General features: G+C 47.2%; 2 protein-coding genes across 3 annotated transcripts; one reads left to right on the top strand and one right to left on the bottom strand.

Moving 5' to 3' along the window:
- Positions 1-1784: 1784 nt before the first annotated feature.
- FGF21 (fibroblast growth factor 21) lies at positions 1785-6581 on the top strand. Its single transcript, XM_081836132.1, has 3 exons — positions 1785-2425; positions 3477-3580; positions 4838-6581. The coding sequence occupies exons 1-3, from the start codon at positions 2194-2196 to the stop codon at positions 5135-5137; spliced, it is 636 nt and encodes a 211-aa protein (XP_081692258.1). The 5' UTR covers positions 1785-2193; the 3' UTR covers positions 5138-6581.
- Positions 6582-8381: 1800 nt separating this feature from the next.
- On the bottom strand, positions 8382-24763 carry TNNI3 (troponin I3, cardiac type). Of its 2 annotated transcripts, none has more exons than XM_081837522.1 (9): positions 24670-24763; positions 20504-20552; positions 19488-19676; positions 16558-16599; positions 16216-16347; positions 15187-15276; positions 14122-14298; positions 11546-11656; positions 8382-8967 (listed from the first exon to the last, which is right to left on the bottom strand). In XM_081837522.1, the coding sequence occupies exons 5-8, from the start codon at positions 16339-16341 to the stop codon at positions 11558-11560; spliced, it is 492 nt and encodes a 163-aa protein (XP_081693648.1). In that variant the 5' UTR covers positions 16342-16347; positions 16558-16599; positions 19488-19676; positions 20504-20552; positions 24670-24763; the 3' UTR covers positions 8382-8967; positions 11546-11557. The 2 variants fall into 2 exon arrangements, with proteins under 2 accessions (XP_081693648.1, XP_081693649.1); XM_081837523.1 differs by lacking the exon at positions 24670-24763 and adding an exon at positions 23935-24001.
- Positions 24764-26484: the final 1721 nt, after the last annotated feature.

Genomic DNA, 26484 nt, shown 5'->3' with positions numbered 1-26484 from the left:
ACGCGGGGCACTGATACAGCTCCTTGCCACAGGTGCAAATGAGCCTAGGTATGCCTCTGAAGCCTCTTCAAGATGGGACCTACCTGATTAGTATAGTATAGTATAGTATAGTATAGTATAGTATAGTATAGTATAGTATAGTATAGTATAGTATAGCATAGTAAAAGCTATGGTTTTCCCAGTAGTGATGTATGGAAGTGAGAGCTGGACCATAAAGAAAGCTGATCACTGAAGAATTGATGCTTTTGAATTATGGTGCTGGAGGAGACTCTTGAGAGTCCCATGGACTGCAAGAAGATCAAACGTATCCATTCTGAAGGAAATCAGCCCTGAGTGATCACTGGAAGGACAGATTGTGAAGCTGAGGCTCCAATACTTTGGCCACCTCATGAGAAGAGAAGATTCCCTGGAAAAGACCCTGATGTTGGGAAAGATGGAGGGCACAAGGAGAAGGAGACGACAGAGGACGAGATGGTTGGACAGTGTTCTCGAAGCTACCAGCATGAGTTTGACCAAACTGCGGGAGGCAGTGGAAGACAGGAGTGCCTGGCATGCTCTCGTCCATGGGGTCATGAAGAGTCAGACACAACTAAATGACTAAACAACAACAAAACCTGATGCTGAACGAGGCTAGATTTTGTTGATTTTGGTGGCATGTGGCAATGTCCATAAAGTTAAAGGTAAAGGGACCCCTGACCATTAGGTCCAGTCGTGACCGACTCTGGGGTTGCAGCGCTCATCTTGCATTATTGACCGAGGGAGCCGGTGTACAGCTTCCGGGTCATGTGGCCAGCATGACTAAACCGCTGCTGGCAAGCCAGAGCAGCGCATGGAAACGCTGTTTACCTTCCCACCGGAGCGTTACCTATTTACCTACTTGAACTTTGACGTGCTTTCAAACTGCTAGGTGGGCAGGAGCAGGGACCAAACAACAGGAGCTCACCCCATTGTGGGGATTTGAACCACCGACCTTCTGATCGGCAAGTCCCAGGCTCTGTGGTTTAACCCGCAGCTATAATTCCCACCTTCTGAAACTAGGTGCTGGCTTCAATTGAAGGTGGGGCAAGAAGGGGTATGTGCAATGGGTGGGCCTGCGACACACTTTTTCCTTCTCTCTCCCATGCCACACTCCTCCTTTCCTCTGCCTGATCCCCAAGCATTACCTTCCCACTCTTGGCTAGTTGACTTTAACAATAGAGGGATAGCTCAGCTGGTTAGAGCGTAGCGCCGATAACACCAAGGTTGCCGGTTCGATTCCTGGATGGGACAGCTGCATATTCTGTCATTGCAGGGGGGTTAGACTAGATGATGCTCAGGGTCCCTTCCAACTCCACCATTCTTTGATTTCTATGATTAATAGAATTAACACCGAATGATCCCCGCTGTTGCACTTCCAACATTAGGTTCGTGCAGGAGCTCAGTGTGTGGGGAACGTGTGGGTGTTCAGAATGACAAATAGATGCACAGCCAGACCAATTCTGGTGAGTTGCTGGACGGTTGTCAGGTAGTTGAGGCTTTCGCACTCGTTTCCATTGCTTTCCCCCTTCCCACCGCACAACGTGCCTTTTTCTAACTCCTGTATTCCCCAAAGTTACATCACTCTTTCCTGTCGGCGGCATGAAAGCAGCTGCGGAATGATAATATTTAGACTTTGGCATCCTCGTGACCCCACGTTAGGGGCCGCGGTGATAGGCATCCCGTGACTCATACACAGACCTAGAGAGTGTGGGGAAGCAGGAGCGGGCAGGATTGGGGAGGGAGGAGGATGTGGGCAGAGTGAACGCCAAGGGGAAGGGCATCTACCTCTGCTGGGGTAGTATATATACACCTCTGTTCCTGCTGGACAGGAGCAAACCTGGAGTGAGACAGCTGAAGCAAGAAAAGAGAGAGTTATTCGCCTCTTTCCCTTATTTCGAGGTGGTTTGGGTTTTTCTTCCTTCCTTTCTAAAATAAGCAAACCCCATTGAACAGTTTTCAGAGGACTGCATTCCCTTTTAGACCCAGGACCACCTGGGCTCAACACCATTTCCTGGTTGCGAGTCCTAGTAAGTTGAAGCCAGGACTCTTGGGGTCTTTCAAGAAAGAATTAGGGCAACCGCTAAAGGCTGAGGACTAGAATCTTGCTCTCAGTTTCTTTCTGCCCCTGTCTTTGGCACCCTGATTCTCTTGTCTTGGGCTGGGCCTTCTTCAGCCATGCTGGCCATTTCTGTAGCCCTCCACCATCTTCTCGTCTGCCTGATTTTCTGGGCTGCCTTGCTGCTCCCCATGGCTCCTGCTTTCCCCCTACCAAATTCCAGCCCCCTCTTACAGTTCGATGGGCAAGTCCGGCTTCGCCACCTGTACACGGCGGACGACCAGACGCAACTCCACCTGGAGATCATGCCAGATGGCGCAGTGCGCGGCTCCAGATACCAGAACATATACAGTAAGTATTTGGGAAAACCCTTCACGTTCTTTCAAGTGGCATGAGGCAGATAAATGATAGATCCAGCGGTTCTCAACCTGTGGGTCCCCAGATGTTGTTGGACTACAACTCCCATCATCCCTGAGCTCTGGCCTTGCTAGCTAGGGGTGATGGGAGTTGTAGTTCCATAAAATCTGGGGACCCAGAGGTTGAGAAAGGCTGGATTAGACAGATAGACAGACAGATGATGTAGAGAGATAGATAGCATCTCTCACTCCAGTTAATGTAGTTGGGGGTCTATAAGGGGCTGGCTGGGCAGGTCTCCTCATGTTCTGGGGATGGAATGGGGTGCAAGAAGCCAAATAATTTTATGGAAGACGGTAATTCAGCAGATGCAGAGTTTGGCACTCTTCTGGGATGAGCGGCACCTTCTGAAATTTCCCTCTTTTGTACAACAAATGAATGCTACTTTAGATGCCTCCAGGCTGTCACTGTTTTGTGGGAAGGACTGAAGCACATATTGGCATTTTAGGTTCACACGGTTAAAGTGCTCTCTCGTCCTGGCACAACAAATCCACTTGAAAAGAAGGATCAGGCTTTTTGCAGTTAGGAAAGTGATGGGGGAACGGACAGAAAAGCACGGGATGAACAAATGATTAATGGGAAGACATGTGAACACCCCATAAAGTGAATCAGGATGAATGCTCATTGTTGTAAAACTACCCTATAAGCACATGCTCAATAAAGGCCAGATGGAATCTAACACTATGTTTTGTGCAAATGAATCAGGACCAATGCTCAATAAATAGGTCGTACTTGGAGGGGCCTCTTGTTCTCCTTTGTATGTGGGCTCAATGAATATTTGAGAGGGGAAAGAATAGGGGAAAGAGTGGATCAGAGATTAAAATATATATATGAATGTTCTTTGACTTTGAATCTGGTCCCCATACAGACATTGCAGGCCAGGGTTACTGGTGGATTGGAATAGGCTGAATGGGCAGAATAAAAGGTCCAGGACTCCTGGGTTCTCATCCTTTACCACCTGTTCTCTGCTGGGTCCCCCCCCCCCCAGGTTTGATGGAGATCAAAGCAGTCAAGCCAGGAATCATTCGCATGCAGGCCATGAAGACCTCAAGATTTCTCTGTATGAAGCCAAATGGACGCCTCTATGGCTCGGTAAGTTAAGATGCCTGCGTGTGTTTGGGGAAGAGGCAGTTCAGAGTGTGAGTTCAGAGGAGGTTGCGTGTGGGACAATCATGCTCTAGACTCGTTCACAAAATGTTTCCCCGCATGACCAGGATATAAACAATTGAAGTCTATTGACAAATGATAAAATATATTAAATTCTTGAACCAAATTCTGAGATTATGCTTGGACAGTAGATCATGAGACTCTTAAACTCAGGGTTGTGGGTTGAGCCCCACATTGGGCAAATAATTCCCACATTGCCAGGGGGTTAGACTAGATGAGTCTTGTGGTCCCTTCCAACTCTGCCGTTCTATGATTCTATGAAGTGTGGCCAATTAAAATAGACCCTTTGGCAAAGGGAGGGAACTAAAACCGTTTGCTGGAAGGTCAACATGTTGTGGTGGAATTCCATTCCATTCCTGCCCTGCTTCACACCTGCTCTTGATCGCATGCAGATCCTGACATAGTGACTAGGGCTGGTCTGCAAGGCATATGATCAGCTCAGTCTGGGTCTGGGATGCAGCCACTGTAGAATCAACCTGCGGTTGCTGGGTGCAGATTGCGTGGCTATCTTGTGTGCTGCAATGCATCTAGGAAAGACTGAACTCTCTTGATCTCTCCATCTGCAAATAACCAGGGACCTCAGGATTGATTTTCTGGGTGTCTGGAAAAAATCCAGTGGGCAGAAACTGCAGGGATGAGGCAACTTCCATCATTCGTAAACAATTAGGAAAGGGGATAGAAATTTGATTCAGTTCACATTTTAAAGGTAAATCTATCAAATTCAGACTTTTCAGAACAATATGAAAACTGAAAAACACAGCTACCCTTTGAAATTCACACTTATCCGATTTCTGTGGTGCAATTATTCCCCATCCCTAAATTCCCTAAACAGTAAAACCTGTTAACCAGGGGAACAGTCTTCCTCCAGAGAAAGTTGCAGGCTATCCTTCACTGCAGGCATTTAAGCAAAGGCTGGTTAGTCCTCTTCTAGGATACTTCAGTTGCAAAACTGGCTACCTTCCAATTCTATGCCTCCATAATGGGTGGTGAAAACTGTGGCTGAACAACAACTCCCATCAGCTCCAGCTAGCTTGATCCATAGCTAGGGATGATGGGAATTGTAGTTCAGCAACATCTGGATGGCCAAAGTTTTCCCCACCCCTGATATGGTGGATGTTAGATTTCGCACAATTATACGAATGCATAAAACCTCATATCTTTCCCTCCTCCTTCCCCCAATAGTTATCGTATTCTGAGGAGGCCTGCAACTTCCATGAGAAGGTTCTGCGCGACGGCTACAACCTCTACTACTCTGAAAGCTACAATATCCCTGTCAGCCTCAGCTCGATGGGGAATCTGCCTCGGACTCACCAGCTGCCTCCATTCTCCCAGTTCTTGCCCTTGGTCAACAAGATCCCCCTCGAACCCGTGTTCGTGGACTACGACTTCTACGAACAGGAACTGAACGTTGAGTCGTCCGATCCCCTCAGCATGATGGGCCACAACCCTGGCATCATCAGCCCGAGTTATGTCTTCAAATAACCCGGGACATCCGGTTCCTTGGAAACTTTCTTGGGGTTTTCTTGCAGTGTAATTACAGCGATGGAACAAGTCGACGTTTGGGAGAAACGGAGCAGAAGGAAAGCTTAGCAGATGGCGCTTGGCACCCAGACTCTAATGAGTACCTTGCAGCACACTGTGGACTCCCGCAACCCAAAGTTGCATCCCACTCATGCGCAAACAATGCGCTGCAGGCACATAAGGAAAACCCAGCAACAACAGAGGCAAAATCCCTGTTTCGTCAGACTAAGATTGCTTGCACTTTCAACCTGTTGTTATTCTTGCCAGCTTTTGGGGGCGGGTTATTTCTATTTTTATTATCTATTTAAGTAACTTATTTATTGAATGTCAGCTTAATTTATTGGAGGAGGCTGGGAAGAGTTGGGAAGCAGAGAAGAGTGGCACAATGAGACAGCTGGCAAGTAACTTATATATTGTTATTTATTTAGAAATATATATATTCTTATTTGCAAATTTATTTTCGCTTTCTGGAGAAGGAATGACCGTTAGCTTTTAAGGCAGTAGTGTAGACATGCTCAGGACAATCTTGTGGCTTATAGCTCTTTGCTGCTTACTCTGTTCCGCCGCTTCCTTTTTAAGGAACGCTCGCAAAGGAGCAGAGCAGAGGAGAAATGAGGTCAATTCCCACCAGGAGCTCTGTAGATCAGGACAGGGCACCGCAGCTAACCATTTGATTCTGAGCATTATCTTGCATTCTCTCTGGAGCTGCTGGTTCCTGTGCAAATATCAAGGACCTGCAGTGTGTGGCTGTTTCCCCCAGCAGCAATGTAAGAAGCTACTGGTAGCTTGGACAGATATTAAACAGATAGATAGGTTTAGAGTGGCTTCCTCATTTATGTTCCTTTACAGGCATGGGCAGTTCCTTCCTCTTGCCAGCACCACCAAACAGGCTTATTTCAATGTAGGGTGGTTTAGGTAAAGGATCAGGTCACGCCAGCTGTTATTTATTTATTTATTTATTTAAACAAACTTTTCTAACCGCGATTTGCATTTGAAATGTTGACACTTCACTGTACTTTTCCAACAAGAATGCTTCACGGCAGAACGTGCCCATGCCCTTTGTGGCACTGCGAAGGGACGTTGATTATGTCAATGGTTTGTGATATTTTCTTCCCTTGTTACCCGTTTCCCTGCATCCTGATACTGAACTGTAACAGTGACCAAAGTGTGATGAGCTATGAACGAATAAAGCATTCCATTTTTTAAAAATATAAAAAATATGAGTATTTGGTGGTAAATATATACGATCTCAAACCGTCTAAGAATTCCCATAAAAACTAGGCAGGGCCGGCGCCTGGTGGGTTTCTTGGGGGGGGGAGGCTATTCCATAGCTGTGGTGCCACCACAAAGCAAGCCGTGTCAGAAAACACTCATGAATCCTCATTCAGCAGCAGGCGAACCCCAGAGAAGAAGAGGAGTTTGGATTTGATATCCTGCTTTATCACTACCCGAAGGAGTCTCAAAGCGGCTAACATTCTCCTTTCACTTCCTCCCCCACAACAAACACTCTGTGAGGTGAGTGGGGCTGAGAGACTTCAGAGTGTGACTAGCCCAAGATCACCCAGCAGCTGCATGTGGAGGAGCGGGGACGCGAACCCGGTTCCCCAGATTACGAGTCTACCGCTCTTAACCACTACACCACACTGGCTCTCTCTGTAGAGAAGAGCCCCAATATCTGATCTTAAAAGAAGAGGGAAGTGCATGTAGTGGGAGCCAGACTCTCCAAATGTCCCTATTTTCCAGGGGGAGCCCCAGATTTACAGAAGTCATCCCTGTTCCCGGTTTGATCCCAGAATGCCGTGCTTTTCCTTAGGACGTCCCTATTTTCACCAGAGAAATGTTGGCGGGTATGGATTTATGTGACCCCACTGAGCCAAGGATAACTATACAGTGGTACCTCGGGTTAAGTATTTAATTCATTCCGGAGGTCCGTTCTTAACCTGAAGCTGTTCTTAACCTGAAGCACCACTTTAGCTAATGGGGCCTCCTGCTGCTGCCACGCTGCCGGAGCACGATTTCTGTTCTCCTCCTGAAGCAAAGTTCTTAACCCGAGGTAATATTTCTGGGTTAGCGGAGTCTGTAACCTGAAGCGTATGTAACCCGAGGTACCACTGTACAACCTTTAGAAGATATCCAAAGGCAGCCTTGTATAGCGAAGGTTTTTTTAAATGTTTAATTGTTTTAATATGTTTTTACTTATGTTGCAAGCTGCCCAGAGTGGCTGGGGCAACTCAGTCAGATGGGGAGGGTATACATAATAATAATAGATATATATAATATTGGAGGGTATGGTGGGAGCAGGTAAATTACTAACCAGGCCCAGACCGTTTAGCATGCTGTGGAATGAGAAGTACAGTGGTACCTCGGGTTAAGAACTTAATTTGTTCTGGAGGTCCGTTCTTAACCTGAAACTGTTCTTAACCTGAAGCACCACTTTAGCTAATGGGGCTTCCTGCTGCCACCGCACCGCCAGAGCAAGATTTCTGTTCTTATCCTGAAGCAAAGTTCTTAACCTGAAGCACTATTTATGGGTTCACGGAGTCTGTAACCTGAAGCGTATGTAACCTGAGGTACCACTGCAAATGGAGAGGCAGTTCAGTGGAGCAAGAATAGATCTCTGTGGCCCATGAAGAAGTAAGGCAGAGAGTTATAAGGCTAGAACACCAGCCTGAGCTTTCAGTAAGCGTTGAGAGCTGCCATCGGCCACTGATTCTGAATGGGAGGAGTGGCATTGTTCCATTAGGGTGAGGGAACACATTTCATCTCAAGGGCCACATGCCCTTATAGGCAACCTTCTGGGGGCCACATGCCACAGAGGTAGGCAGGGCCAAAGTTCAAAGGCACATTCCAGCACTCAAGGAGGGTGAGAAGCAGGACTGGCGGACAGTGTGGCTGGGAAGGTTGTATAGCCAGGGAAGAGAACCAAAGTCCGGCTACAGAGGCCCGGAGAGTCTCCATTGGCTCCCAGCTCTGAGTTTCTCCAGCCCTGCTCTATTCCTTGCCATCTCTGGGATAGGGACCCTTTACAGCTGTGTAGAAGAGGGAGTTCTAGCAGGTGGCGTTTGTCCTACTCTATGGTGAAAACTCCCCCTTCTTTGCATTCAGAGTTGCTGCAAAAAGCAAGTTAACGTTGGACCGGCTGGGCCAATAAAGGCTCTCTTTGCTACCTCTTTTGGTTCACTTGCAAGACAATCGCTGGCCAGAATTCAACACAGACGTGAAACCCATTTATTTCAAATGGCCTCAGGTGAGACACGGCCTTTCTCAAAGCAACTGCAAATGCTAACCAGGCCAGCAAAAGAGAAACACACTTCTGCCATTCGCGTGATCACTCATCCTTGGTGGAGAGGAAGTCAGGAGGGGACGCCTGAGCTTGCTGGAGGCTGTGGGGTCCTCCTACAGACTCTGATGAACATCGCTTTTAAATTATGGGAAAACATGTGCACACTAACACCAACAATGCACGCACCATTACATGCACAAAACCAGCTATTTCCTTGCCTCCCATCTGTTCCCTACTATCAGTTTGGGTGTATGTGCACAGACAGTTTAAAAGGGATCATTTTTATGGTGGATGTTACAGTCCTGATTCTCCCAAAAGTAAATTATATATATATATAATGAAGCAAGCTGGAGAACAAGCCTCTACAGTGCATTTTTCTACTTTTTGCTACAGAAATTCACACCACAGGGAACATTAATGCAGTCGGGAGTGTGAGTCTTCTTGCGGAGATATAAGACCGCAGGCACCAACAACATCTAAAGATCAGGGGGAAACACACGGCACCCATCTGAAAAAGAAGAGAGAGAAAATTCAGAGGACTATGCCAAAAGCAATGTCTGGCTGCACCTTATGAGCTAATGTGGTGTGGAGGCGAAGAGACAGATCCACAAATCAAGAAGGCCCTGGTTCGAATCTCACCACTCCCATGAACTCAGCAAGCACAATCTCTTAGGCTCAGTCCCTCTTACCAGCCATAATGGGTGTGTGTGTGTAATAATACTGAGCTACATTAGAGGGGTGTTATAAGGATTATGACTAGATAATAATTGATGTAAAATGTTCTGAACGCTTGATAGTGTTATGCAAATGTTAATTATTGTATCTTGGCTGTGAGTCCTGGAAGACTTGCAAGTTTCAGAAGTTGGAATTAGAGAAGAATATGCAAGAAAAACTGTTTTTTGAGCTTGAATGAACAGTGTGGATTTACAATGGTTACACTGGTTAATAATAACCATTATTATTATTATTATTGCATATCATGCTTTCCCCTTACAGACAGAACCTATTTGCTGTAAGCGTGGAACACACACCAACATTTGGTGGCAAGAGAACCTAAAGGAGCTGGAAACCATTGCAGCACAGCCAGAGTCTAAATGCAGGCAGCCCCGTATGTTTAAAGTTATTCATCACTTGTAAAATTCCCGTCTTGCAGAACTACACATGGTTGCTTCCGTGCAAGCCTTGAAGGCTCATTTATCCCCAAAGTGTTTATGCTACTTGATTCCTGAGTCTCTGGGTTTCCTGTTATTTAGTCACGGGGTCATTGCTCAAATGCAATTGGCTTCGGTCTTCTCTCATTTCTGTACACCACCTTGCGAAGGCTATGCCTGAAAAGGGCAGCACACAAACCCTTTAAATAATTAAATAAATGTGCCTATTCAGATTTACTCATTAGCAAGACCCACTGGGGTCTCAGACTCATAGAAATGTAGAGCTGGAATCGACCCCGAGGGTCATCTAGTCCAACCCCCTGCAATGCAGGAATCTCAACTCAAGCATCCATGACAGATGGCCATCCAACCTCTGCTTAAAAAACCTCCAAGGGAAGGAGTCTGCTCCACTGCTGAGCAGCTCTTACTGTCAGGAAATTCGTCCTGGTGTTTAGTCGGAACCTCTTTTCTCGGAACTTGAATCCATTGGTTTGTGTCCTAGCCTCCGGAGCAGGAGAAAACAAGCTTATTCCAGGTGACAGCCCTATTTGAAGGTGGCTATCACAGTGTTTCCCAACCTTGGGCCTCCAGCTGTTTTTGGACTACAACTCCCATCATCCCTAGCTAGCAAGACCAGTGGTCAGGGTTGATGGGAATTGTAGTTCAAAAACAGCTGGAGGCCCAAGGTTGGGAAACACTGGGCTATCATATCACCTCTCAGTCTCCTCTTTCCCAGGCGAAACATCCCCAGCTCCCTCAACCATTCCTCGTAAGGCTTGGTTTCCAGACCCTTTTGTCATCTTGGCTGCCTGCCTCTGCACACGTTCCAGCTTGTCAATATCCTTCAATGAGGTTCAATGAAGCTTACTCCCAGGACTGCAGCTGTTATGTACTGAAGTTCTCACCCTGGGCCAGCAGGACACCCTGGTCGAGGGTGCACATCGATCTTGCCGCCCCCTTCCACGGCCGGACCTTTATGGTAGTGGTGGACGCCTATTCCAAATGGCTGGCGGTGGCCCTGATGCCCTCCACCACTGCCGAGGCCGTCATCCGGGTGCTGCGACGCCTCTTTGCCACGCATGGGTGTCCTGATGTCCTTGTCTCCGACAATGGACCACAGTTCACGTCAGGCACTTTTGAGCGGTATCTTTTGGGACTGGGCATCCGCCATGCCCTAACGGCACCATTTCATCCATCCAGCAACAGGCAAGCGGAGAGAATGGTGCGCTCAGCAAATGAGGCACTGGGGGTCTGGCAGAGTTTCCAAGTGCCCAACTTATTTAAAGGACTATGTTGCTGGACATATAACACTGTCGGTCTAATGCAAGTATGTGAAATGTAACCAATATGCTTTTGTGCCTAATTGAACCATTACGTGTAGTGCTGTATATAAGGAAACCATTACAATTGTAACTAACACTTTATCTCGGTGGGGAGGGGTTTTATGTACTGAAGTTCTCACCATGGGCCAATAGGGGGATACTGTAGATAGTTTTCATTCAGGTCCACATATGCAAATAAGGAATTGAAAGTGACATTCAATCATTGAATAGTTACAGAAAGTTGCTACTGTTGCTTTGTAGTGGAGCTCTATATAAGCAGGTTGGCTGAACCCTTCAGTTCAGTTCTATTCTGGGTCTGAGAATAAACAAGAGCTGTTTGAAGAATCGCTGTGTCGTCTGATATGTTCACCCACAACTTAACAGCAGCCATAATAGTATTATAGTTCTTAGTGAACCATATGCTTTCTTCTTCCCAAGTCGGGTGTGCTAGAGACCAAACTTTTTTTTTTAAAATGAAAGCTGGACTTTGAGGGAGGAAGCCCCACAGAATATCCCCTCCTCTGGCTGCAGCCCTCCACAGCAATGCTGTCCCTTGTGATTGTAGCCCAATGCATAGCACATGTGTTTGTGGTTCCCATACCATCTCCCTTACCTCACACACTGCTCAAGCTTGTCCTGCGGTGGTCTCAAATTTCTTCTTGCGCCCTTCCATGCCGCTCAAAGCGTCAATGTTCTTCCGCCAGTCCCCAACCTCCCGATTCTCCTGCAGGAGGACAAACGAGGTTGATTGAGAGAGCCAATTCTCCTCCAATAGGTGGGCCAATGTCTGATAGGCGGAGCCAAAGCCAATGGTAGGCGGAGCTAAATACATCTAGTCCCTCCTCCTTCTCCCTGCTGAGTTCTACAAGGGCGGCACTGAGAATGAGCAGCAGGAGGAAGCTGGCAAACAGAGCCACCCTCTGGGTTCATTTCAAGTAAGAAGGCAGGACAGGTGGGGACGGGCCAAGGCAGAATGGAGGTTGGTGGGGCAGTGGGCTGGCTTCCACGGAAGATGCTCCCATAATGCTATTTGAAGGAAGTAAAGAGGTGTGCCTTCCCTTCCAGGACCTCCTCCTGTAACACCATAATCTAAAATTATCAAAGCACACCACTATGTACATGGAATATTCTCTGTGCTACAGTGACAGGAACGGAAGGAAAGAAAAACGCAGAGGAGGAGGAGCAGGAGGAATCTGGCAAGGTGGTGAGAATATTTAGAGGAGAACTGTTGGCAGACAATGCAGGTTTGTGAAAATTTATGTCCATCCATGCCGACTGCTGTAACTATCCATGGTACTTAGTTGGTAGTCCCAGCAGCGTGGCCTGAAAGCACATGATACAGTCACGTGGGTCTCGCTGAGTGCGTGTGCTATGCCTTTAAAGTACATCCGAAGCACATTTCCACCCTCAAAGAATTCTGGGCAGTATAGCTTGTTAAGGGGTTTCTGGGAATTTTAACGCTGTGAGGGGTAAATGACAGTGCTCAGATTTTTTTTGCAGGGAGAAAATTTGTCCTGAATGTGCTTTAAAGGTACAGTATAGTGACCACTTGAGACCTCCAAGGACCTTAAGCATCATTATGAAATGTTATGAAATCATTATTTACATATATATAAAAGGTAAAGGTAAAGGTAAAGGTAAAGGTAAAGGTAAAGGTACCCCTGACCATTAGGTCCAGTTGCAGATGACTCTGGGGTTGCACACTCATCTTGCTCTATAGGCCGAGGGAGCTGGCATTTGTCTGCAGACGGCTTCCAGGGCATGTGGCCAGCATGACTAAGCCGCTTCTGGGGAACCAGAGCAGCGCACGGAAAAGCCGTTTACCTTCCTGCCGGAGGGGTACCTATTTCTCTTCTTGCACTTTGATGTGCTTTCGAACTGCTAGGTGGGCAGGAGCTGGGACCAAACAACAGGAGCTCACCCTGTTGCAGGAATTTGAACTGCGGACCTTCCGATCGGCAAGCCCTAGGCTCTGTGGTTTAGACCACAGCGCCACCCGCTTCCCTATTTACACACACACACACACACACACACACACACACGTACACGTATGTAAATACATCTAAGACTGCAAAGAAGAGACCAAATTCTAAATCCCTGCTTGCAGAAGTCAAATCCTAATAACCTCCCCAGCAACCATTATTTAACAAAATAATTCAAAATTCATGCAAGGTCTGAACAGCCAGCAACATAGGGTCTCGGTCTCGGTCTCTTTTCTTCTCTCATTACCACAATCAGATGCAAAGGAGTGAAGGAATCCTTTTTAAAAAAAGAACCGCATAGAAGAATGTTTTTTGGAAGATGCAGCTGCTTGTCATGCAGGAGTGAAGAAAGCTATTCCTGCCCAAACCTCCCTCCCTCCCTCCCTCTCTCACCCACACCCACCCACCACTAGTTGCTGTCAGGGGTGGAGTTAAGGCTGTGTGAGCAGTCTGCATGCACTGGGCACTGAGCCAAGGGGGCACAGGTCACAAAGCCCAGTAGGCAAGGTGCTGGCCTTTGGGAAGGAGGCATGAGGCCCTGGCAGGGTCATGGAGTCCTCCCTGCTGCTTCCCAAAGCCTAGTTAGCACTTTCCCAGCTTGGAGAAATGGGTGGGAGGGCTCTAGGATCCTGCCAGAGCCCTCACACCTGCTTCCCAAAGGAGAAAGTAGTGGGTGGGAGAGGGGGCACCCAATTTGGGCTTTGCACAGGGTGCCATAGTACCCAAGTCCACCCCGGTTGTTGTTCATAGGATCAAAGGAAGCTGCTTTCTGGGCATCAGACTGGCACCGGCTCTCCAGGGTTTCAGACAGGCACTGCCTAGAGGGTGATCCTGGGAACTTCTGCCTACAACGCACAGGCTCAGCCATTGAGCTGTTGCGTTTCCAAGCAGAGAGGCCGAGGCTGGGAAAAGAGATGGCAAGCCTACATCCCCAGGGAGTGGGAGAGTCTCTGGGGTCTGGGCACTTCCAGGCCGTCAGTTTTTTTGCAGGACAGATTCAAGCACATACTGAAGCTTCAGGTTTCTTGCCATTAAAGTTGCATGTTTCCCCATCGTCCAAACTCCCCCGAAGACCAGTGGGAAGGATCAATTTCCCTACATCATGTAACCCTAGAGAACAAGGGGTTTTTAAAGACCCCTCAACCACTCTTCCATTTCCTGCACTTTCCCCTCCTCTATGTCCCACCAATCCCACCAGCCTCCTCACCTTCTCAGTGTCGTCTTTTTTGACCTGCTTGAGATTGGCTCGGAGATCCATGGAGACTTTGTGCTTAGAGCCTAGAAGGGCCTGCATCATGGCGTCAGCAGAGAGCCGGACGCGCCGGAGAGCCGGGCGCTTAAATTTGCCTCGCAGGTCAAAAATCTTCTGGTTCAAATCCTGGATCTGGAAAGCAGGGACCAAAAGAGTGTCAAAATTTGAAAACTAGAGAAGAGTCGCTGCTATGCTGAGCAGGGTATGTGTGCTAAAAATTCCTGTGCTCCATGGTTTTCTCAGATTCTATCGCCAATTTTCCCAGCAAAGAATATACATGAGCATCTGCAACTATAAAAGGCTGTCTCAGGTTGTTACAGCCCAGCTGGGATTACAGAGGGGGAGGGGGATGTATGCAACTGGTAGCTAATAAACACAGTTAAGACTTTCCTGCCACAAATTTGTTCAGTCCTCTGATAAAAGTCTGCATTACTGCTTGGAAAATTGAAATGATCTGAAAGGGAGGGAAATGGCTACAGCAATGGACTGGTCAGTTGTGGTGGGGGTGACTCAAACTCAGCCCTTACTTATCATGAGAATATAAAAACTGGACCAGGACTGACACCTAGTGGCTACCATCAGTACTTCATTCCCCCCCCACTACATTGGAACCTGCCTTGTTTTGAGGTCACGTCTTCTACAAAATACATTTAAATCAGCATCAACACACATTTAAAGCAGCGTTTTAGCACTTTAAACAGTCATGGCAAAGAAGCCTAGGAACTGTTGTGGGTTAAAAGTGCTGCGAGTTGTTAGGAGACCCCTATTATCCTCGCAGAACTACAATTCCCAGATTGTTAAAGCAATCAGTGGTACAGTGGGTCAGTGCGCCTGGATATTAACAAGAAGGTTGGTGGTTCAAGACCACCCAGGAATGGCCGTGAGCAGGATTCCTGCATTTGCAGGGGGCTGGACTAGATGACCCTCCAGGTCTCTTCCAACTCTACAATTCTATGATCCCCAGGGAGCTCTGGTGATTGCCACTCTCTGCAGCCCCACATGCAGGCGTCTTGAACCCACCTCATTGATGCTCTTGTTGACTCGGGCCTCCATGTCATAGCGCTCCTCATCAACCTTGCCAATCTTCTCATGGAGCTGCCGGCACATCTCCTGTGAGTTGGCAAGAAGAGGGTGTGACTACGTCAAACGAGGCTTAAGCCAACTTGAGCCCCTCCAAATGCTGTTAGACTACAAATCCCACCAGCCCCAGCCAACAAGCTGAAATCCAAAAACAAATGGAGAGCCTTTTCCTGCCTAATCAGGATTAGGCTGACCCAGGGTTCAGGCACAAAAGGAGGCTCAGACACAATAGAGAAGAGTGTTCACTGAACATGTGGAAATCTCAGAGCAAGAAAAAGAAATCTCAGTCACCAAATAATTTTTTTTTTTAAAGCCAATTAGGAGACAGATGAATGGGCAAGCACATGAATATTGCGCTTTAATACCCCCCAAAATATGGGGTGGGAGGGGAAAGGCAATTAGGCTGACAGCTGAGCTGGGATTTGATTTGCTGGCACCTATGCCTGTCCTTTCAGAGGGACGCAGGTGGCGCTGTGGGTTAAACCACAGAGCCCAGGACTTGCCGATCAGAAGGTCGGCGGTTTGAATTCCCGCAACGGGGTGAGCTCCCATTGCTCAGTCCCTGCTCCTGCCAACCTAGCAGTTCGAAAGCACGCCAAAGTGCAAGTAGATAAATAGGTACTGCTCTGGCAGGAAGGTAAACGGCGTTTCCGTGTGCTGCTCTGGTTCGCCAGAAGCGGCTTAGTCCTGCTGACCACATGACCTGGAAGCTGTACGCTGGCTCCCTCGGCCAATAAAGCGAGATGAGCGCCGCAACCCCAGAGTCGGCCACGACTGGACCTAATGGTCAGGGGTCCCTTTACCTTTACGCCTGTCTTTTCAGCTGCTGAACCAGAAAGAAGCTCAGTTCACCCCACAAATGGGAAATGCGTCCCGAGTTCTCTTTTCTTATTACATCTATCTTCACCTGTTGGCATTGACCGGACTTCATCCTTGGCCCAGCCCCATCCTCCCTCCCTCCCGGGTTACCTGCAGTTCTGTGAGGCCGAGGCCTGCTAGTTCTAAAGGGGTGCAGTGGTCAGAGAGGTACCGCTCTTTCTCCTGGGCACACTCTTCTTCCTCCTTTTCCATTTCGTGCTTTGCCACCTGAAGCATCAATGCCTGAGACAAAGGAAGGACACATTGCCTGATTGAGTATCTCTAGTCTCATGCTTTTTCTCCAGCGCCACAAACCTGCCACGGCCTCCTTGCCTCTTCCAGTCTCCTGAAATCTTGTCCACTTAGATACTAGTGGAGGCTGGAAGCACACTAGATCGAGTGTGGACTCCCTTGGCCATTCAAATCTCTGCGCAAAAAGTTTTCCAACATTACCTTGAGTTGTAATTTCCGAGAAGCTGTTATCTTGGATTTTCTCTGTGGTGGAACAAAAGGAAAAGATGTCTTGTGTGAGGAAAAGACGTGGGAGAGAGAAGCGAGCTTCTTAAAATTACAGGAATAACTGTTCTAACAAATAAAACAAAATATAGAAGGTTTGGCAGATGAAATTCACTCTCACTGTCAAGGCGGACAGTTCAAAAGGGAAGGAAGGAAGCAGGAACTTTCAACTCACCAACTGGTCTACTTTAGGCCTGGTTTATATATGCCTCAGAATTGAGAGATCCAAATCGCAAAGTGAGAACCTTGTGCAATTCGGAGGAAGGGTTTGATACTAAATAAATAAATGCTATCTACTCTGGCTCTTGGTGGCTTGTTTGTTTGCTTATACAGTGGTGCCTCGCAAGACGAAATTAATTCGTTCCGCAAGTCTTTTCGTCTTGCGAGTTTTTCGTCTTGCGAAGCACGGTTTCCCATAGGAATGCATTAAAAATCAATTAATGCGTTCCTATGGAAACCGCCTTCAGACCAGGTCCGGGGACAGTCTGTCCCCCGACCTCTTCTGAAGGCCGGTGGGGGGCGAAAGTCTTTGTCCCCCCTGCCTGCCTTCCCGGGGGCTTTTAAATCGCCCCGGGACAGCGGAAAATTCCTCCGCTGCCCCGGGGCGATTTTAAAATGCTGGCGGGCAGCAGCGCTGCCGCCCGCCAGCATTTTAAGATCACCCCAGACAGCGGAGGAATTTTCCGCTGTCCCGGGGTTTTTAAAATGCTGGTGGGCGGCAGCGAAGGCTTCGCGGGCAGCAGCGCTGCCGCCCGCCAGCATTTTAAGATCACCCCAGACAGCGGAGACTTCTCCGCTCCCGGGGCGATTTTAAAATGCTGTCCGGCGGCAGCGAAGCCTTCGCTGCCGCCCACCAGCATTTTAAAAACCCTGGGACAGCGGAAAATTCCTCCGCTGTCTGGGGTGATCTTAAAATGCTGGCGGGCGGCAGCGCTGCTGCCCGCCAGCATTTTAAAATCGCCCCGGGGCAGCGGAGGAATTTTCCGCTGTCCCGGGGCGATTTAAAAGCCCCCGGAAGGCAGGCAGGGGGGACAAAGACTTTCGCCCCCCACCGGCCTTCAGAAGAGGTCCTGGACCTCTTCTGAAGGCCGGTGGGGGGCGAAAGTCTTTGTCCCCCCTGTCTGCCTTCCCGGGAGAGCGGAGAAACGCAGCGCTGCGTTTCTCCGCTCTCCCGGGAAGGCAGGCGGCGGCGGGGGGGGGAGCAAAGACTTTTGCCCCCCGCCCGCCTTCAGAAGAGGTCCAGGACCTCTTCTGAAGGCCGGTGGGGGGCGAAAGTCTTTGCTCCCCCCCCCGCTGCCTGCCTTCAAAAGCCGTCCGGGAAAGCGGAGAAAGCGTTTCTCCGCTCTCCCGGAAAGCAGGCAGGGGGGAGCAAAGACTTTTGCCCCCCGCCCGCCTTCAGAAGAGGTCCAGGACCTCTTCTGAAGGCGGGCGGGGGGCAAAAGTCTTTGCTCCCCCCTGCCTGCCTTCAAAAGCCATCCGGGATAGCGGGAAGCGCTTCCCTGCTATCCCGGACTGCTTTTAAAATGCTGGCGGTGGGGAGCAAAGCCTTTCGGCCCCCGCCGGCCTTCCTGGACCTCTTCTGAAGGCCGGAGGGGGGGAAAAGGCTTTGCTCCCCACCGCTAGCATTTAAAAGAGGTCCCCGGAGATTTCCCTATGGGCTTTCTTCTTGCGAAGCAAGCCCATAGGGAAATTCGTTTTGCGAAGCGCCTCCAAAACGGAAAACCCTTTCGTCTAGCGGGTTTTCTGTCTTGCGAGGCATTCGTCTTGCGGGGCACCACTGTAATGGATTAGTTACAGACTTCCAGACTAATGCTATTTTTGTGCGGGATTCATTCAAACATACCAGCAAATTCAGGTTGCCCAATCACAGGTGACCTGGAAAGTCTTGCACAAGAAATCCACTCCCCAAAAATATCAGACTTAGTTACTGCTCTAAGGAGAGGGACCAGAAAATGTAGCAGCAAGTATGGGATTAACGCTTGCTTTTAGGCCCATAAATTCAGCCCCACATGCTGTTTTACTGGGGATGGAAGGGTGTGTCAATTTTGGTTCTCTGGGTTTCTCATTTGTCCAAACTTAAATTCAGTTCTCCACATTTCTGCATCAATTTGTGCATTTTTTCCTTAATAATAATAAAAATCCCTCATGAAAATTCAGCAGCATTTCAGTACAGGGGAGGAGCAGAGAGAGAAGAAACGCCATGGAGCGTCTGCAGCAGCACAATCGGATGCCTTCCTCTGCCCCAGCTGCAACAAAACATGTCTCTCCTGTATTGGTTTCTACAGCCACAACCTTGCAGTGGTTAGACTTCACTTCCAAGGGTACACTCCTCCATTGTCTCCTGAGACAGACGAATGCCTATCAACCAACTTGTACTACAAATTTCTCCTAATAAACACATTTTGCATGTGGTTTTGACTAAAATACATTTTTTTGCAGGCAACTTCCCCTAGTATAATTCACTTTCATATATTACTTTCATTGATATATTCATTTTTGTGTACACTTTCCCCTAATATATGCAGTCTTGTAATCACTGCCTGTTTGGAGAACTGGACTGCAAAATTCAGACGGATGTGAACGTCAGAAGACAGCTGCGTTTTGGTTTGTGTATTGTTTCAAGAAAGTGTGAATTGGACAGATTCGCCTTTAAATGGGAAATTCCTTCGGCGTCCCTAAGTTCTACCCTCCTGCTTTGCTTTAAAGCAGGCATGGCCGAACTTGGCCCTCCAGATGTTTTGGGACTACAACTCCCATCATCCCTAGCTAACAGGACCAGTGGTCAGGGATGATGGGAACTGTAGTCCCAAAACATAAGGAGGGCCAAGTTTGGCCATGCCTGAAGGATATCCCTTTAAAGAACTCACTTTGTCATGCGGCTCAATCGCATAGGCTCGATAGTTGGCGGAAGATTTCCTGCGGAGAGGAGGGACAGCGGCAGGCGGGGGAGGTGGGTGGGCCAGCTTGGGTGGCGGTGGCTGTGGCTCCTTTTTGGTCTCCACTATTGTTTCTTCTGTTTCCTCCTCCGCGTATTCTTCCTCCTCCTCTTCCTCATACTGCAAGAATAAAGAAACCATTACTTTCATTATGTTCATCGGCATACTGCCTTCAACAAATTCTATAGGAAGCACACGGAAGAGGGTTGGAGGAGGAATGGTACTTAAGAGGTGTCTGAGTTTTAGAGAGGGTTTATTGTGGGATTGGGGGGTGGTGGAGGGAGGTGGCGTAACTCCACCATTCATTCACATTCTTCGGATTCCGGATTTATTTATTGGATTTATATACTGGGTTTCTGCCAAAGCACACACTCAGCCCTGCTTTTAGTATCAGGATTCATTCCTGGAACATATGGAATCATGATAAAGAAGAGCACCACTGAACACGTGCAGAGTGCATATTCTCCAGTGTAATGTGACCACAACATGCTTACACACGTTAGCAATTAAGGAGGGAAGTTTTCAGGGCAGCGCAGGTGACGTCCCAGGAATGCCGGGACCCCTGAACATCTCTTTTCAGAAATTAAGTGCTGGTGTAACACAAAGACTTTGCAAACTGCCTAATATTTCATTTTTAAAAGTTTCCTTTATGCATTAATAAAGGATTTTCAAGAAAGCACAAAAATATCATAACTGAAAATAAAGATCAGTGTTTATTTTTCATCAGGTTTGAGAATGTTCCTTTGCTAGTACTTACTGTGATCTCTTCCCTGTGAAAGATAGAAAGGCACAGGTGAGTCAGACTGAATAGGAGCCTCTGATTCATATATCCTGCCTTTACCCCCCCCCCCGGCAGGTCTTAAGAGTGCTTTTTAAAGTGCACTTGTCCCTACAGCCCACCAACTTTCATCAACATCCAAAACGCACCCCCCCTCCAGTTAATAAACAAAAATGACTCACTCTTCTGCCATGGTGAGAAATCAAACTTCAAGTATTCTGGGGGAAATCAAAACAAATATATTACTATTCCTTTTATACACACGTGTACCTTCTTTACTATTAATCTGTGGTGCGCAAGCTTATTTCTAACGCTTCCACAAGGGATTGCAAGGGAGAAAAGGATTAGATATTTAACCCCAAGGTACTAGGGTTTAAGACTGCCTCAACGTCATGTCTTTTGACTCAGTCCCAGGTTATTAGGTTCATAATCTCTGCTCTCAGATCTGTAGCTACAAAATGACAATTCAGTGTTCAGAGACTCTCTGCTACTACTTCATGTATTCCTGGCATTCAAAATATTTATCTCTTTAAAAACAGCTCCTTGCTTGGTGGGGCACTTGCCCTGCTCTGGAGGCACTGTATTTTTCGCTCTATAAGATGCACCAGACCGTAAGATGCACCTAGTTTTTGGAAGAGGAAAACAAGAAAAAAAATATTCTGAATCTCAGAAGCCAGAACAGCAAGAGGGATCGCTGCACAGCAAAAGCAGCAATCCCTCTTGCTGTTCTGGCTTCTGGGATAGCTGTGCAGCGTGCATTCGCTCCGTAAGACGCACACACATTTCCCCTTACTTTTTAAGAGGGGAAAAGTGAGTCTAATAGAGCAAAGAATACAGTATGTCTTTTTGTACCTGGCTGTGGTTGGTGGATCTCGGGATTCAGTTTTAAAAAAGAAGTAGATTTCACAAGCCCAGAATCTGCCCTCCCCTTGTCAGAACCATCTGGTACATAAACAGCTCCACACACAGGAAAAAAAGGGGTTTGCCTACAATCAAAGGAACTCTAAATGTACACTTAAAACATCTAAAGCACATGCCTAATAATGTGTGAAGGCAGAAAAAAATGTGTACTGTCTGCAGCTCTGTCATTTCATACCTTTCAAACCTGAATTTGCCTTTTAATCCTGTATGAAATGGCCTGGAGTTGCCCAGGGGACTGAATTACCATGTGCTAAAATGTGCAAAAATGCTGAGGGGAGGGGGCGGGAGGAAATGCAAGGTTTATATGGTGATGATCATCTTTCTCCAAAGCATGGCGTGTTCACAGGCCTTCACTGGGGAGCTCAGAATGTGCTAGAACTTGTTCTTGTTCCTGCCCACTACAGACCCTGCGCATATTTCTCTGAATCATGTACAAGATACACTGTTATCACTGGAGCTCTTCAGAGCAGCTAAATTTGTGCTGTCTTATCACTTCTAAAACGGGGCCAGGCCATTCCACAGGGAGGCAATGAGAAAAAGGCTGAGGCAGAGAGAGAGAAAAAGAGAGAGAGAGAGAACGAGAACCACAAAACCAAAGCTAGATGGGACGGGGTCAGTTCAGGCACATCTCTGCCCCCCTACATTTTGTGTGTGGCAGAGATGGTATAGGTTTTATTTTCAAAGGCGATCCCCTCAGCCAGTGCAGAAAGTGCAACGTTTCTTAGAAAGGGATGAATTGGGGATTAATTCCCCACACTTGCAGAAGGGCTAATATTTGTGCCAGCCTGCCTTAAAAGAAATTATTTCCCTCAGGCTCAGAAATGGGGTGGGGAAAATCTCACAGCCTTGGAGCAAAAAATACAGAGGCAGCCATCTCTCTGCCTCCCCTACACCCCCAGAGCTGCAAAGGGACGCCTTTATTCTTAGCGCTAGGTGTGAAACCAACCATTCAGCACCCTTTCTAGAGACATCTGCTGCCAGCAACAGCCAGAAATGCAGCAGGAGGGGCCTGCCAGGCCTTCTCCCGCTTTTCTTCAAAGAGATCTCTTCTCTGTCTGTCTTTCTTCTCCCTCATGCAAAGAGAACTGCGCTGCCAACGACTCTTTAAGACTGACCTAGGTTTACTTTAAGCCAACCCAACAGGTCCATCTCAGATTTGAGGGGGCCTTATGCATGAGCAGCCTTACCTGACAGCAGTGGAAAGCAGGGGCTCAGGAAGGGGTCAATGGTGGGCTGTGGTGGGGTGCCAAGTTCTTGGCAGCTGCCCAGGGCAAGTGCAAGTAATTTTGCCACCTGAGGCCAAGGACAAGATGGCGACCGCCATGCCATATGCTGAAGATGACTAGAATGGTAGTTAATTCTTATTAGAGGGTGGAAAGGGGGCCCTCATACGCAGCTATGCCCTGTAACACCTTGTTACTGCTACCCCCTTGCCCTGTTACCTGAGGAGGCTGTCTCATTCTACCTAATGGCTGGGCCAGCCCTTGCAACATACTGACACGGGATCTGCCACCCAGTATCCTAGGAAGGATTGCCTCATCTACACCCTCTCTAAGAGGAGGCATCATTTCCTTCTCATAAGAGAATAGCTCCAGCAGATAAATTGGCAGCTTGATTGTTGTTGTTGTTTTTAAAGAAGAATGCATATAATATAATTTAGGCAATTATATGTTTCTTCAGCTACAGGGTTGGGTAGCTTACTAGTAAGTTAAAACAATACAATAGTCAAATCAATTTAAGACACAGCAAGAACAGTGGCAAACCAGCAATTAGAAGAGAAACTTCAGAAACGACGACAGGATTGGAAGTTCAGGGCAATTAAGAACCAGGGATAGGTGCCTTCTACTGTTTACACCTATTAAGAACCCATTTTATGATCTTCCTGTTTTCAATTGTCAGCCGCTTGGAGAGTTCCCCATGAAGGCAGCAAGGGTGCTCACTGGGGGTGGCAGGGTGGAAAGCAGGGATCCCAACTGGGGATGGAGCCCGAGGAGACGAAAGACAGGACCAACTACTACTAGTCTTGCCCCATCTTCCTCCTGACTGCCGAGTTCTATAAGGGGCAAAACTGTGACTAAGATGGAGGAAGCTGACAGGCAGTGCCAGGCCATGGGATGGTTTTTAATTAGAAAGCATGCAGTTGGGGGCTGAGAGAGTGAGGTTGTTGGGCCAGCGCTCCATTCACCCTAATGGATTCACCTGCACTAAAGAGTTTCCATAATAGCATTTGAGAGTAGTAAAGAAATGCATGTTACCTTCTAAAGAGGCCCTTTTCCTGTGAGGCCATTAAGCCCATGCTCTAAAATGATATAACTACTGCACACAAAGAAAAAGAAAAACCCACAAAGCAGCTGAAGAGTATTTTGAGGTTGGGGAGGCAGCAGCGCCCCCATTCATCCTAATGGAGCCGCCTCCACAGGCAGACAGAAAAGCCCTGTGGGGGTGGGGGGAAATGGAACCAAATAACTTGCAGAGCAAGTCCTAAACTGAAGTAACTGTTCATGTGAATATGTTCTGATTTTAAAAAAAGCGGGTCCTATTAGATGCATTTCAACTGGTTTAGAACAGTGGATGATGTTTTTAGAAGAAAGGTTTTAGAATTGGGGGGGGGGGTCTCTGTGCTACCTGAGTTTGGTCCTTTGGGATGGGATGGGGACAAATAGATGAAATGTATACTACCTGTGTGCTTGCTTCTGTGTCCTGGGAATACCTACACAACTTGTAGTTTCTGCTGGTCTTGAAAAGTGACCCTGTAAAGAAGATAAAGCCTGATGCACCTTGTAAGCCTGCAGAAATTCTATGACTGCGACAATCCCATGGCTATGTGTTCACATCCCCACTCACTCATGAAAGATCTCTGGGTGACCTTGCACAAGTCATTCACTCTCAGTCTAGCCTACCTCACAGGGTTGTTGTACACCACATTGAGCTCCTTGGAGGATACAAATGCAATTCAAGTTTTCTTTGTGACAATGTCTACCATGTGGAATTGTCTCTGCACTGAGATCAGGCAAGCACTATGGCTGTGGGGTGTTACTGTGATTTTTTGTTCTTCCTGATTTTGTTCCTTTTTTTAATGGATTTGGCATTTTATTTTCAGAAACCGCTTTGGTATCGCTTTTTGTAAATGAAAAGCAGTATAGAAATATTTTAATAATACATTAAATAAGTGATAATAGGATTGCAGCGTTATTGTACCTTATGACAGCTGCACTGACCTTCCCATTGCCCTATAAAGGGGGAAACATTTTCTTAGAAAATATTCAGGACGATTCCTTTTATCTTCATGGAGAAAAGGCGTATCTCTTTCAGTTTACACAGAATGATACCACCCTCCCTCCGCCCTGCATACACACACAGGCAAGCATGTTTTTAATTCCTCCCTACCTCCCAAACAGAACTGCCCCCCTTTACCTGATGTCTCTGGGAACTGGACGATGCACAGACGGTAGGGAAACAGGTTTTGAGTTACTGTACAGTCACCAAAATGGCTGGTGGCCTTTTATAAAGTAGACAGCTCAGCATCAGCGAAGCCTTTTAGGGAAGAAGGGGAACGGAGTGCATTCCTCTGATAAGAAGTGGCACCAGACACTCACAGGAGAAGGGGCAGGGAAAGGGATGTCGTCGTCTTTGGTAGACTGAGCCCCCAAGGAAAGGGCTGGCTCAGATTCAATCCTTCTTCCAACCTACAAACTTTGGCTTGGGAACGTCTGAACATAGGACTTGCAAAGTACCTTGCAAGACCATTCACTGCTATGTGGCCCTTAGAACATTGCCCAGAAGAGAATATGGCCCTCAGGGTGAAAAAGGTTCCCCACCCCTGCTGTACACTTACAATCATTTGTGTGTGTGTGTGTGTGTAAGAGAGAGAATGCAATCCAAGCATTAGATACGAACATCACAAAGAGAGCTGTGTTTGTGAACAGGTTGACTGTGAGCATTTATCTAGGAGTGTGAATGACTCCTCGTGCCAAGCCTGAACTCTCCGTGAAGACGTATGCTAAACAGAGCAGCAGTTTTACCTGTGCGTGAGACAATCCTGGAGTTAAAGGCTGAGCAGAAATGAAACATGTTTTGTTAACAGCTGCTGTGGAGCATCTTAACACTGCAAACAGTCTGGAATCTTGCACCCTTCTCCAAAAAGCTCAGGGCAGCATGTAGGAAGAGATCACCAAGAGTTCTTCGGCATATGAAGTTGTACCATTTTGAAAGATTGCAAAAGCCAGCACTTGGTTCCTTACAGCTGGCATGATAAAATGGTCCAGTGACCCCTCTTTTAGCCTAATCTACCACACAGAATTATGGCAAGTATAAATGGTGAGGGCAACACATACAGCCCTGAGCTTCTTGCAGAAAGGTGCAGGATAAAGATATCTCAAAGAAGTCTGTCCATCATGACTCATTTAGAGTGGGCTTCTCTGTTATAGTTCTGTTACTTTTTGTTTAAACCTTAAGATTTATACTGAGTTAGTAAGATTGCAACCCAGCCTGAGAATTTTGGATCAGGAAGGCTAAAGTTGTTATTTAAACATAATAATAATTCTGAATTGTCCATCCAGTTGGTTCCTAAGGCAACATACAATAGCAGCAACAAAATACAATAAAAGCAAAACGTAATACGTCCTAAGACAAAAGAAACAAAAACACACAGAGGTGAAACTATAAAGCAAATCACAGACACGTGTAACTTTTAAAAATACCTGGGCAAGCAAGGAAGACTTGGCTCAGTCCCAAAAAGGCTATAATGTTAATGCTAGTTGAACGTCTTCAGGGTGTTCCAAAGTCAGGAGCCCATCCCCTGAAAGGCTCTCTCTCTCCAAGTGCAATGCACTTCGCAAGCAATGGCATTTGGAGAAGGGCCTGAGTTGAAGATCTTAATGCGTGGGCTGGAGACACACCTTTCACTATTTATTTAAAGAACAGAATGCTAGCATGCCACTTACAGCAGTGTTTTCACAAAACTTTCTGCATCCAGAGAACCTTTCCAATATTGATTTACCTGCCACAGAACTCTGACATGTTGCAAAGGATTCTGTGAAGTAGTTGTTGCTTTTAACCATTAAAATTAAATGAACCCTTTTGATCAATACAAAACCATTTACCAAAACGTAAGCAGGGATTCTAGGGAGTATTATAAAGGTCTATAACTTAGCTGCTTACACATCACCCTTTCCAGATCTGATGAAACTTCACTGTCACTCCATGGGAAATAAGAATGCACTCTACAGA

The sequence above is a fragment of the Podarcis erhardii genome (assembly GCF_964252035.2).
Source record: "Podarcis erhardii genome assembly, chromosome: 13".
Lineage (NCBI taxonomy): Eukaryota > Metazoa > Chordata > Lepidosauria > Squamata > Lacertidae > Podarcis > Podarcis erhardii.
Note: the sequence above shows the minus strand (reverse complement) of the source record. Positions and strands in the feature narration are given on the sequence as shown.

Bases quoted from the DNA above. Each gene is read 5' to 3' on its own strand.
- FGF21 (XM_081836132.1), top strand. From the start codon at position 2,194: ATGCTGGCCATTTCTGTAGCCCTCCACCATCTTCTCGTCTGCCTGATT. The intron at 2,426-3,476 runs GTAAGTATTTGG...CCCCCCCCCCAG, and splicing joins CAGATACCAGAACATATACA to GTTTGATGGAGATCAAAGCA. The intron at 3,581-4,837 runs GTAAGTTAAGAT...TTCCCCCAATAG, and splicing joins ATGGACGCCTCTATGGCTCG to TTATCGTATTCTGAGGAGGC.
- TNNI3 (XM_081837522.1), bottom strand. From the start codon at position 16,341: ATGCTTCAGGTGGCAAAGCACGAAATGGAAAAGGAGGAAGAAGAGTGT. The intron at 15,277-16,215 runs GTAACCCGGGAG...GCCAACTCACAG, and splicing joins TCGGCCTCACAGAACTGCAG to GAGATGTGCCGGCAGCTCCA. The intron at 11,657-14,121 runs GTGAGGAGGCTG...GTCCTCCTGCAG, and splicing joins AAAAAGACGACACTGAGAAG to GAGAATCGGGAGGTTGGGGA.